This window comes from Aquarana catesbeiana, linkage group LG05 (assembly GCF_042186555.1).
Source record: "Aquarana catesbeiana isolate 2022-GZ linkage group LG05, ASM4218655v1, whole genome shotgun sequence".
Classification (NCBI taxonomy): Eukaryota; Metazoa; Chordata; class Amphibia; order Anura; family Ranidae; genus Aquarana; species Aquarana catesbeiana.
The window spans coordinates 173,358,771-173,371,343 of record NC_133328.1 but is presented as its reverse complement, the minus strand read 5'-3'; the positions used below and the strand labels follow the sequence as shown (position 1 = coordinate 173,371,343).

The following is a 12,573-nucleotide window of genomic DNA, read 5'->3' as shown; positions in this document are numbered from 1 at the left end:
ACTTTTGCTTCAGGCACTGGATCTTGCATTAGGCACTGACCTTGGCACAAAGTGCAATGTGTGGTTAGCTGCAAGTTGGTGTACAGGTCCAGGGCTGTGGTCAATTTCTGTGGTTCCCAGATGCCGAAAACCCCTTTAGCAGCATGCCAACTGTGCCATAGCCTGGGCTATAATAAGCCCAGTGTCATGTTGTGAATAAGGTAAGATGGGGTTTCCCTATATGTGGACTCCAATTCCTAGCTTTAAACAACACAAACTGCATAGTGTGCTATGACCTTCAGATAATCTGGACTTGGTCTCAGAGAATGAGATAACTGCGTCACGTCTCTCACATGACGTTGTTACATCTGCATGCGCCATGCTTCTGAGATGATGTGTTTCCACCCACCTATTCTTCCGACAATGCATACATTACATTTCTGCATTCATTCCTGTGGCCATATTCTATATCGACAGAGTCACAGAAACTTGGTCAGCTCCTGGGTTGTAGTGGCACCCTCTCTGGGTATGCATAACCCCATCTATTCTGCCCTGCTGAACCACGCATGCCCCACTGTGGATTCCCTCATTAGCAATAGTGAATCACAGGTGCTAAGGAGCCGAGTAGCATGTGTTCCGCAGAGGGCATGCAGGAAATGCAGAACATGGTTTTAGCTGTTCCCTTGTCACAGAGCAAAGTCCTATGTTGACACCATTCCCCTTACCTGACTGTAGCTCCCTCTCAAGCAAACACCATGCAGATTTCTCTGCCACTGTGTCTGAATTTTTTGGAAAACTTTTGCCACTTCTATAGCCTTTGGGTTTCCAGAGGCCAAAAACCCTATACATCCTTTCTCTTGATCCATAAGGAGAAATGTGTATCATTTCAGTCAAACCTATTAGTCTCAAAACCAGTAGGCATTCAGCCAATACTGGACTCAAAATTTTCTTGTTCCAAAATGGAATCTACAAGGTCTGTCATTGCTTCCCTTATACAAGTCAATTTTTTTTGTATCAGTAGACATACAAGATGCCGTAGTCTCATGTTCCCATAGCAGCAACGCTTCCTGCGTTTTTGCTGTGGGACACCAGCAGTTTGTGGTACTACCATTTGGGCTCTCTTCTGCATCCTGAGTATCCAGAAAATGCTCACCTTGCTTCTGACTTCTACAAACCCAGGACGTTCATGTTAATTAGATTACCTCCTGTTGAAGGACACCTCAGCCAAGACCTTGTCAGCGAGTTTCCAAAGGACCATTCAGTTTGGCTGGATAATCAACTTTCCAAAGTCTGCACTCCAGCCCTCACACCATTTTTTTTGAGTACTTTGATCTAATCTTGGACACAGCCCAAGACCGAAACCTGCCTCCCTCAGGTGAAAATTGCCTCCCTAAGATTCATTTCTCAGACCATTAGGTCACCACAACATCCCTCAATTTGCTTCTGCATGAGGGTTCTAGATTACATTGTGGCCTCCTATTGAGGCAGTTCCCTTTTTTGCCCAATTTTTCAAACTAGACCCCTTTTAATCCAATGTCCTCAAGATGTGAAACGAGGAGACCCAATCCTTGGATCTCCTAATTGTTCTAAACCTGCCTTGGAACTGAGAAAGTCAGTCATTCTTTCACAGGTATTGACACGTATAAATGACAGATGCTAGTCCTCCAGTCTTTGGTGAAGTTTATAACTCTGATTGTTAAGGGGACATAGTCCCAACAGGTGTGAAAACTAGTCATTAACATTCTGGAAGTGAGCGTTGTCAGACTGTCTGTACAATATCGAACCTCCTTTCTACAGGGTTGCCAGGTTAGAGTACAGTCAGACAATTCTACAGCAGTGGCCTTTGTAAATCATCAAGGGGGCACCAGAAGCCTAGCAGCCCTAAAAAAAAATTTGTCTTATACACTCGCTAACTGCACTCTTGACCATCCATGATCTTGGAGTGGGCAATTGGCAGGCAAATTCACTGAACCATTAATGGTTTGACCTGGGGTACATGTAGTCTCTGACAGAAATTTTAAAAGATCTCTGGGTGTAAAGGTGGGAATCACTAGATAAGGACATTCTGGCCTCCTTGACCTAGTTCCCACTGGTTTATGCCTCCCCTTCAATGAAGTTCCTTCCTTTACTGCTAAGCAAGGTGGAGGAGAAACAGGTGCCGGTGATTCTCATCAAACCAAATTGGTTGAGAAGAACATGTTGCACAGACATACTCAGACTTTTGGTGGACGAGCCCTGACCTCTTCCAAGCTGACCAGACTTGCAGGCTCAAGATATCCCCTGTTCCATCTTACTTCTCAGTCACTGGCTTTTAAGGCATCAAAATCAACTCCACCAGAGCTGTTGGTGTCTCCTGGGCTTTACAGCATCAAACATCTGTATCGCAGATTTTCAAGGCCACTACCTGGTCCTCTGTTCACATATTTTCCAAGTTCTACCAAGTGAACGTTCAGGTCTCGGCTGATGCAAGCTTTGGCAACAGGGAGTTTTAAGCTGTTATCTGAGTATTTTGTTTTGGTTCCTTAACCACTTGCCGACCGCCCACCGTCAAACGGCGGCAATGTGGCTCCCCTGCGTGAATGGCCGTAGCTGTATGGCAGCCGCTTTTAAGGGGTATAGGGGGCGCATGCCGCATCACTTAACCTCCCTGGCGGTTTTCCCGAGTGTGGCTCGGGGTTAAAATTCAGTACCATTAGCGGTAACCCCGAGCCACACTCGGGATCGCATTGCAGGATCCTGGGGCGGCGTTACTTACCTTGTCCCCGGGATCCTGCGATGTCACCCGCAGTGTCCGAGGGCTCCGTCCTCCTCCGAAGCCTCTCCGTGCCAGGCTCCGTTCCCTGCGAGCAGCGCGACGCACGGTGGCGGAGCCTGGCGGCAAATTCAAAAAAATGTCAAAAGCATAACACATACAGTACTGTAATCTTACAGATTACAGTACTGTATGAAATGATTTCACATCCCTTTTGTACCCAGTGCTTTGTCCCATGCCCTGCATGCAATTTTACATGATATACACTGTTCTTTCTGCCTGGAAACTGGAGATTGTCCATAGCAACCAAAAAGTGTCCCTTTATGTCAAAAGTGGCTTTAGACCAGATAGAAAACAGCGATAGTAAATTAGAACACTTGCAGAATTGAGCGATAGTGAATTGTGGGGAAATTTATTTTATTACTATTTTTTTTTTTTTTTTAATTATTTATTTTTATTTATTATATTATAATTTATGTTTTTGTGTTTCAAACTTTATCATACCCGGGATATCTACTAGACTCTGGTTTGGACAGATTTAAGTGTGTTATTGTTAAGATTTACAGACCTACAATATAAAACGCCAAATTTCCATGCAAAATAATGGTACCGCTTTCAGCACCTAAAATCCGAAATAATCATACCGCCAGGGAGGTTAAAAGCCAGGGAGTAGAGACAGATTTTGTGTTCCTAGTATTTAGGAACAACGATATGTCTCCTCCTCTAGTCAGTCCCATCCCCCTACAGTTAGAACACACACTGAGGGAATACATTTAACCCCTTGATCCCTCCTATTGTTAACCCCTTCCCTGCCAGTGACATTTACACAGCAATCAGAATAGAAGAATACATATTGGCCTAAACTGATGAAGAAATTTGTTTTTGTGTTTTTTTTTTTTTTTTTTTTTGTTTTTTTTTTTTTTTTTTAATTTGGGATATTTATTATAGCAAAAAGTACAAAATATTGTGTGTGGCTTTTTTTTTTTTGTTTAAAAATTAAAAACCGCAGAGGTGATCAAATACCACCAAAAGAAAGTTCTATTTGTGGGGAAAAAAATAACATCATTTTTGTTTGGTTACAGCATCGCATGGCCGCGCAATTGTCAGTTAAAGCAGTGCCGTATCGCAATGGCCTGGTCAGGAAGGGAGCAAATTCTTCTGGGGCTGAAGTGGTTAAACCCTGTGTTTTCTTGTTGACGAGTTTGATTTTCTATGTTTTTCTCCACCCTTCAGTTTTATTGCTTGGGTACTTCTTGTGGTCTCTGAATACCAGTCCTGTACTGTATGATTAAGATAATAGGAATTTTGACTCGCCTGTAAATTCCTTATCTTGAAATGTATTATTTCTTGGTAAAAAAAAAAAATTGAGCCTCATGGAGTGGATGGGGTTATATGGGTAAGCTCTAGGGGCTACCTTAACAAAGGTTTTTGCCAGTGTTCAATCACCTGAAGGTAGCAGCATTAAACCTATGGTTTATAAACACAAGACCTGTGTGCTGTATTGTACTGTACTTCAAGATGGGAATTTTGACTTGCCTGTACATTTTATTTTATTTTTTTCACCAGTCATCTTCCAGGATGGCTTACAGAGAGGCTCCTCCCACCTAACACAGGAAACGCATGATCCACATTATAAAAGACCGCTCATTCCGCCATGACACCTGCTATAATTTTGGCAAATGGCCACAAGGTGGTTCCTCTTTAGGAGGGTGTCCTCTCTTTGGGTATTGGTTGCTGTGAGTGTTTCCATGCCTCCTATAAACACACGGTAAATGTGCTTTGTGTTCCTGTCCACCATTAGTGTGGTCATTTGGAGGCAGAGGCCCTTGCACACAGAGCTGGTGCTGGCAAACTCAGAGATAAACAGAAGCTGCAACCTGGTAACTCCTTCCTACACTTAGGTCACACTTGTGCATGTGCAGGGCACCTGGGCTCTGCTTACTCCATGTCTACCATCAATTACACTCCTTGTTTTCAGTGGGGGTCTGCCGTGGTTTAATCAGGACTTTCTGTACCTGGATTTGGGCAATAACCCACTACTAGGCTGAACTGGAAACATTAGATGTGGATCAGGCAACATTCAATTGACAGGCTCCTGGGCGTAACCTCCATGCAAGGGTTGCATGGACAAACCCGGGTTTAATAATTGCTTGTTAATACCTGCAGGTGTTGGCTTATCCAAAGGTGTCAGAAGCTTTCATTTATCACCAGATTTTGACTTATGAGCTGGGAGGCTTTGTCTGTCTCCCACCTTAGTGTACGCTATATAAAGCAAGCTAAGTGTACCGTAATCACTGTTAATATACATTGTTTAAGGTGACTCACTTTTGCTTCTGTTCCAAATAGAATATTTGGTTGTGTCTATGAGCTGAAGCTGTACCTATTATGTGGTAACATTATTTGCTATGCACTCCAGTTTGTGTGCCCAGACTTTTATCACCCGGAGCTCTCTGGGTTCCACCATATGGATGTATAATGGATTGGTAGCCAGAGACTAGGCTATATCTATGACATTTGATTATATGAATTGTTGGCTTTGTGGCATTGACATTAATTGCATAAGAATTGCTGGGTATTGGATAAATGCTCTGTCTCTGTCCTCATACTTCTCCAAGTATGTTTATAACTATGTATCTAAATACACAACGTTGGAGTTTATGCATGTGTTTTTTTGGGGTTTTTTTTGTGGGTCATATTCTTTTGGTACAATGGTGGCTCATGCCTCCTGTGCGATCTAATATGTTGACTCTCTGAGGCTACGTTTCCACTGTTGTGACTCCCAAGGTCACGTGATTTGAAGTGCGACTTTGGGTGCAGCTTTGATCCAACGTCAGTCTCTGAATCGGGGTTGCATCAGGGTAGTACAGGGACCTTTTCTAGGTTGCTGAAACTTTAAGTCGCATAGATTGGAACGGGTGCTATTCTAATCTATGGGCTGTGACTTCTCATGTGACTTTGTTTCCAGGGTCGCATGGCAAGTCACACTAGTGGGAATGGAGCTTAATGGTTCAAATGACCTGCTTGAAGTTTAGCTCTCTTTTGTGTATGTGGCTGTATGAATTGGGAGGCTTTTACCTGACCTTTACATTGTATTGTGCAATCAGCAATAGGTTGTCTTAATGCATTAATGTTCTTAGACAGCAGGTATGTAAATGGATTAGAGAGAAAATCTCTGGTTGCTGAGACCTTATCTGGGTATCTTTTATGCAATCTCTCAGGCTATACGGACATAGAAATTCCACAAAGTATTACATTTATATATGTGTTTTTGTTTTTTTTTATTACATAAGTATTTTTTGGGAGTTGGTCCTTGTGGCAGAAGGTTCTGTAAGTTTTCTTGTGGTATGAATATACCTCAATACTAGCCTTGTGTACTCTACAAGGTACTTTTATTTTTTATAGGTTACATATTTTTTTGGAATTCTTCCTCCTGGAAGGTCTTAACATTGTAGTTGAATATGTAAAGCTATATCGATTGCAACACTGAGCTATTTATTTGGAGTGGTATGGTCACTATAATCTTTCCTAGGGTTTAGAATTTATACGGTAGCATAATCTGGTATGACCGGTGATATAGCGGGCCATTTTTGCTGCAGATGCAGACAGCCCTTTCATGTGATGGGCATAGGTATGGACAATATGCATTTTGGGTATGTATAGCATTGTGGCAGAAATCTCGCTGGATAAATACAAGGGCCTATTATCTAGATGTCAATTGATACCTCTTGACTGACGATTATGCAGGGTGAGATATAAAGATTGCAGATCTAGTTTGTTTCTTCTGTCCTGGGGCCCATATAAAGGCAAGAAGGCATCAAAATATTATCACAAGTTAATTGAATTATGCAATGATAGAAGCTTGCCAGACACCATCGCTGTTTCCTCTAGAAAACATCAAAGCTCATTGCGACAAAGCAGGGGCCACTTCTTGGACTAAAATGGTTAGCGCTTCTCCTTCCCAGATCTGCTAAACAGGTAATGGATCCAGCTGCCAAACCTTAGTGAAACATTCCCAACCGGGCCTGTTCTCTAACCAGAAACGGGCTGTCAGGAGGAAGGTGCTTAAAGCTGTTGTCACACCCTGATCAGGCAGTTCTGTTTTGTCCTCTCTGTAAGCTGTCCTGAAAGATTACTAGGGAAAAAAAAAACAGGGTTATTACCTGTTAACGCTCTTTTCCAGGAATCTTCCAGGGCGGTGTCAGTCCCCCCTGTTTTTCGTAGAAATAATGTGAAGCTAATTGGTTGCACCAATGGAAGTGTTTATTATTTTATCTGTACCTTTGGTTATTTAATACTGAGGGGCCATGGCCTATGGGTGGTCTTTTATAATGTGGATCATGTGGGTCCTGTGCTAGGTTGGAGGAGCCTCTCTGTAAGCCGTTCTGGAAGATTCCTGGAAAAGAGCGTTAACAGGTAACTAATAACCCTGTTTTTAAATAGTATTAGGAGCTCTAATTGTAAACCTTTTTTAAAGAAGATCTTTACTCTAGGAAGAAAACATTGAAAGTCAGCTGCTGACTTTTAATAAAACACCTACCACTCCAGGGATCCAGTGCTGTCCTCACCCGGGCCGGTTCTTTGCCTGTCTTTGGGTCCTCGGCACCGGCATGTTTACTAAGGTAAGCCGTCTGTGACTCCTTTCAGCTTCTCAGCTGGCTTATCACTGTGCATGCGCGAACTGCGCTGCACTTTGTGAATGGTCCCATAGTCCTGTGGTGTGTCCCAGAAGACTGCACTCAAAGGGGGGGTGAACTTCTGCTCTGATTGCCTAAGCAATCCGAGTGGGTACCTGCTCCCCACCTCAAAAAATGTATTGGGCCAAATTTGATAGATATGGGGGATGGGCAGGTTGAAGTTCCACTTTAGGCTTCATTTTAGGCTTTATTTTTATCTTGTATTCAATTTTATTTAGGCAATCCTAATTACATTTTTCACTTTCTCTTGCTGATAAGTTCTCACACAGACATTGGAGATGAGGGAAAATTTCCAGCGACAGCTGCAAGAGCTGATGTCTGCAACATCTATGGTGAAAGCTCAAGGGCAGAGATCGGCATTAAGTAGAGCAGGGTTTGATACATCCCCCTGTACTCCGACAACACGTATTAGCAGGAGCAGAATATTGGAAGCACGAAGGTATTTATTTATATAAGCCAGTAATACCATATAGTATTTATTACAATACTTATTGTTATCCTTAGGATCATACGCACTGCATTTTTGTGGTATTTGTCATAAGTGTAATTAGAGATGTGTTAATTGCAGGTTCAGTTTACCCCAGTATGTTTAGTTGTATTTTAAAACTTGTATGAATACATAATTTTAAGGTAAAGTGGTTCTAAACTCCAGGATGTTTTACTTCAGCCCTCGAAATGGTAAAATGCACTGATTGAAAAAGATCGTGCGAAAGTGATTTTCTTTCTTATTTCCCTCTACATCCCATATGGATAAAACTCTTTGGCAGGCAGATATACAATCTCTGCAGGATGAGTCTTGGGAGGAGGTAAAAAAAAAAAAGTGGTTCTAAAGGTTAAAGGGTTTTTTTTTTTTTTTTTTTTTTACCCTAATGCATTCTCTGCATTAAGAGAAGCATGGGTTTAAGTAAAAAATATATATACTTGCCTAGGTGGATGCTGCCTTGGTCTGATGCTGCATCTATCCTCAGCTGGCTCTAAGACCGAGAACTGAGCGATCAAACTGCTGATCACTCTTGGCCTGCAGAGAGCCAGTGACTGTCATTTACCGGCTCTCTGCTCTGCCCCTCCAGTGATCCCTGGAGCACTGTGCTGTGGAGGGGGCAGGAATGAGAGGCTGAGCCAGCTGCCGGTCCAGGCACCTGGGTGGATCTCTACCATATGGTCAGGATCTTGTCAAAGCCTGGACCGGCTCTATGACGCTAGCTGACAGAGTGCATCAGCCGCTGTCGGTTGAAAACGAATCACAGGAGTGCAGAATGAACTGCACTCCTGTGATTTATAGAAGCACAGCCAAAAAAGCTTTGGCTATACTTCCCCTTTTTTTTAAGGTAAAAAAAACTTTTCAGGTGCAACTTTCCCCGCAGCTGTGCAGTAGCGCAGTGGCGCTGCTCTCTCTCCCTTGTCACTGGATTCTGTGTGAGCAGCATCAGCTATTGGCTCCTGCTACTGTTAATCAAATCCAGATCTGAGGGGGCAGTACTGAGCCACACTATGTGTCAAGACGTACGTGTAGCTCAGGATCAAGCCCGCACAAGTACCCCTGTTGCAAATGGCTTGCTGGGGGGTACTCGAAGAGGGGAGGAGCCCCAGCAGGAAACCAGAGAAGATGGGGATCGGGCTGCTCTGTGCAAAACCATTGCACAAAGCAGATAAGTAACAGTTTTTTTATTTAACCACTTAAAGACCACCCACCGCATATATACTGAGGCAGGGCAGCTCTATTGCGCGAAATGACATACCTATATGTTGTTTCCTGTAATAGATACAGGGGGCGTGCACGCTGCAGGAGCTGATGCATGTGCCCGGTGGCCGAATAAACAAGGCAGAGCCCCGTTCTGACAAGGGAGGAGAGAGCGATCAGCTGTTCCTAGTGATCAGGAACAGTGATCTCGCTCTACTCCCAGTCAGTCCATCCCCCTGACTGTTAGAGAGCACCTCCCTAGGGATCACTTAATCCTTTTGATCACCACTAGTGTTAACCCCTTCCCTGCCAGTGCCATTTATACAGTGATCAGTGCATTTTTATAGCACTGATCACTGTATTGGTGTCACTGGTCACCAAAAGTGTCACTTGGGGGCAGATTTGTCTGCCGCAATGTCGCAGTCTAGCTAAAAATCGCTGATCCCCCGCTATTACTAGTAAAAAAAAAATAAAGTCCCTAAATCTTTCCCCTATTTTGTAAACGCTATAACTTTTGCGCAAGCCAATTAGTATACACTTATTGGGATTTTTTTACCAAAAATATGTAGAATACCTATGTGCCTAAGCATGAGAATTCGTTTTTTTTTTACATTTTTTTTTTTGTTGTTATTAGATATGTATTATAGCAAAAAGTAATAAACTTTTTTTTTTTTTTTTTTCAAAATTGTCGCATTTTTTGTTTATAGCACAAAAAATAAAAATGGCAGAGGTGATCAAATACCACCAAAAGAAAGCTCCATATGTGGAGAGAAAAAGGACATCAATTTTATTTGGGTACATCGTTGCATATCTGCCTAATTGTCGGTTAAAGTACCGTATCGCAAAAAATGGCCTGGTCATTAAGGGGGTAAATCCTTCCGGGACTGAAGTGGTTAAAAAAAAATAAATTTGTAAACCCTTAATTTTTCTTTTTTATATAACAAACATGTTCTACTTACCTGCTCTGTAAAATGGTTTTGCACAGAGAAGCCCTTATCCAAATTCCCCCCCCCCCCCCCGCTGGCACTCCTGGCTCCTTGCCTCCTCCGGGCGCCCATGATAGCAAGTTGCTTGCTATAAGGGGGAACTCATGTGGACTTGCTCCTGAGCCGGCTCTGTGTGTCCATAGACAGATCACAGCTCGGGGGAGTTGGGGAGCTGCACACGTGTGTGTTTTGTGTATGTGTTTTTTTTTTTTTTTTTGGAGAGTATTCGTTCGGTAAAAACCTTCAACCTCTTTAGAACCACTTTTAATGTTCAGTGTGCATTGTATCTGCTGTTACCATAAAGAATATCCACACCTACTGCAAACACATCCTAAATCTGATTGCAGCTGCCTTACGCTAATGTGCTGCTTCTCTTTTAGAAATTCTCGACAGACCTTAACGGATTTGAATACAGAACCATCACAAAATGAGCAAATTATTTGGGATGACCCAACTGCAAGGGAAGAGAGGGCCAAGCTGGCCAGCAACTTACAGTGGCCTAACAGTCCCTCCCAGTGCACAGAACCTTTGCTGCCTCAGAAAGGTCAGGTTACTGACCCATCTCATTTCAAAGAATCTTTAACAGATACAGAGATAGCTGAAATGGGTAAGGGCAGTTAGCACCTAGTATAGCAGATTTTGTATCATGATCACTGGTGTCACTTTTTTAATTTCTACTTTAAATTTCAGAGGCATGTGAGCTAGAGCATACTTCAGCCAAAGACACCTCAAAAAAAGGACTGGACCTCCAATCTCCAGTTAAGGAGGACCCCCTGATCCCCACCCCACAGGCTCCAAGCGTTGCATTCCCACTTGCCAATCCTCCTGTAGCTCCTCAACCCAAAGAAATGGTACTGTTTCATTTATTGTGCCAACTGCTTTGAAATGTTTGAATAATTTATCTAATTCTGTAAGAATTTAAGTCACCATTTTCATTCAAATTGTACATTTTGACACAGTTGTTAAAAAAACAGAACTTTGCATGCCAGGCATTAATGTAGAACATGAGATCACATGGTTATAAAGTTTTAGGATAGGTTCACCTTTTGTTATGTTATATTTGTGCTTAGCATGTAACATGTTCCAGTATAGCACATGCTCCCCCCGGATTCCTTATGTATTTAGAGTGGATCTTCAGTGCATCTGAGCAGCACAAACCAAAAACATTGTTTTATAAATTTTTTATTATTTAAAGCAAACTACCCCATCCGTCCATATCTCCATGCTTTATTTTGTTGAGAAATCGATATGAAAACCAACCCCCTAGCATTTCTGACCATGGCCATCCTGAGTAAGGGCAAATGATTCATGTAACATTTTACTTCCTGGAATCCATCTGCTCTTATTTCGGCATGCAGGAGAGTGCGCTCGGCTGAGAAAACCCCTCCTCCTCCCCTTCCCTCCCAAAGACTCCTGGGTTACTTTAAAAGTAACCCAGTTAACCCTTCTGAAGACTCCTGGGATGTATGACATAATTTGATTTGCCTAGGCAAGGAACCACTGAAGAAATGTAAAAAAAAAAAAAAAAAAGATAGGTATATATATATATATATATATATATATATATATATATATATTATTACTGCTAGCAGCATGAGGATTAAAAACCATCACTGTTGATTGGGAGGGTGAAGTTCCACTTTAGAGTCTGGATCAGAAGACTTAGCATTCCTATACATGAGAATAATTGTGTTCTGGTGCCCCAACGACAGATGAAACCACAGTGCTGAATCTAGTGATCTCACAGACAGCCTGGTCAAGTACTAAAACTAGATGTACCACACTAGAAATTCACCTTTCTTAAAGTGGAACTGAACTTTAAATTAACAAATTGTGAACAGACATGCTCCTTATTGCAGAAGAGACATGCCTTGTCTTTTCTGCAGTAAAATAAATGTACCTGTCTACTTGCAGACTTCTTTAAATGTATATTGAGCTGCACATGTGCAGCGGAGTTTACGTTCCTGGTGAGGTGCCTGTGTGCACAGAAGTTGCATAATCCCACGCCAGCCAATCAAATAAAATGAAGACCATCACCTGGAAGAAGGGGAAATATTCTGGCGTAATCAAGTGTCCTTGTGGGGCATTGGAGCAGAGGGAAGTATTGCAGACTAATGAAGACCACATCTACATTAAGTTTTAGCATGTGGGCTGGTGTCTGTTCAGCAGGGTGGTGAGGGTACAATGTGGGTTTTTTTTTTTTTTTTAAGCTTTGGGAGTGTACAAATGTGTGCGGTGACCAGTAATGCCATCCAATGCTCTGGAGAAATGCAGCATATTTGCACTTTTCTGCACCGTACATCACACCGATGTGCTGTGAACAGGGAACATAGGAAACATTTGTTTTCTATATCCTTATGGTGGCTGGTAAAGATCAGGTACAGAAAAATGGCAGTGACTGTACATGAATGAACGGGCCCAAAGACAGATGCGCTTTTAATAAGCTATTCTTGGTTTACTTTGTCTTCAAACAGTAATAAT

At 42.4% G+C, this 12,573-nt stretch overlaps 1 protein-coding gene across 3 annotated transcripts in view; it reads left to right on the top strand.

Annotated features, from left to right (window-relative positions):
- Positions 1-12,573, top strand: part of TOPBP1 (DNA topoisomerase II binding protein 1) — a 95,321-nt gene that overhangs the window by 68,572 nt on the left and 14,176 nt on the right. For all 3 annotated transcript variants that reach the window (XM_073630353.1, XM_073630351.1, XM_073630352.1), the window contains 3 exons: positions 7,684-7,864; positions 10,473-10,699; positions 10,783-10,943. In XM_073630353.1, the coding sequence (XP_073486454.1) occupies positions 7,684-7,864; positions 10,473-10,699; positions 10,783-10,943 (569 nt within the window). The remainder of the gene's footprint in view (positions 1-7,683; positions 7,865-10,472; positions 10,700-10,782; positions 10,944-12,573) is intronic.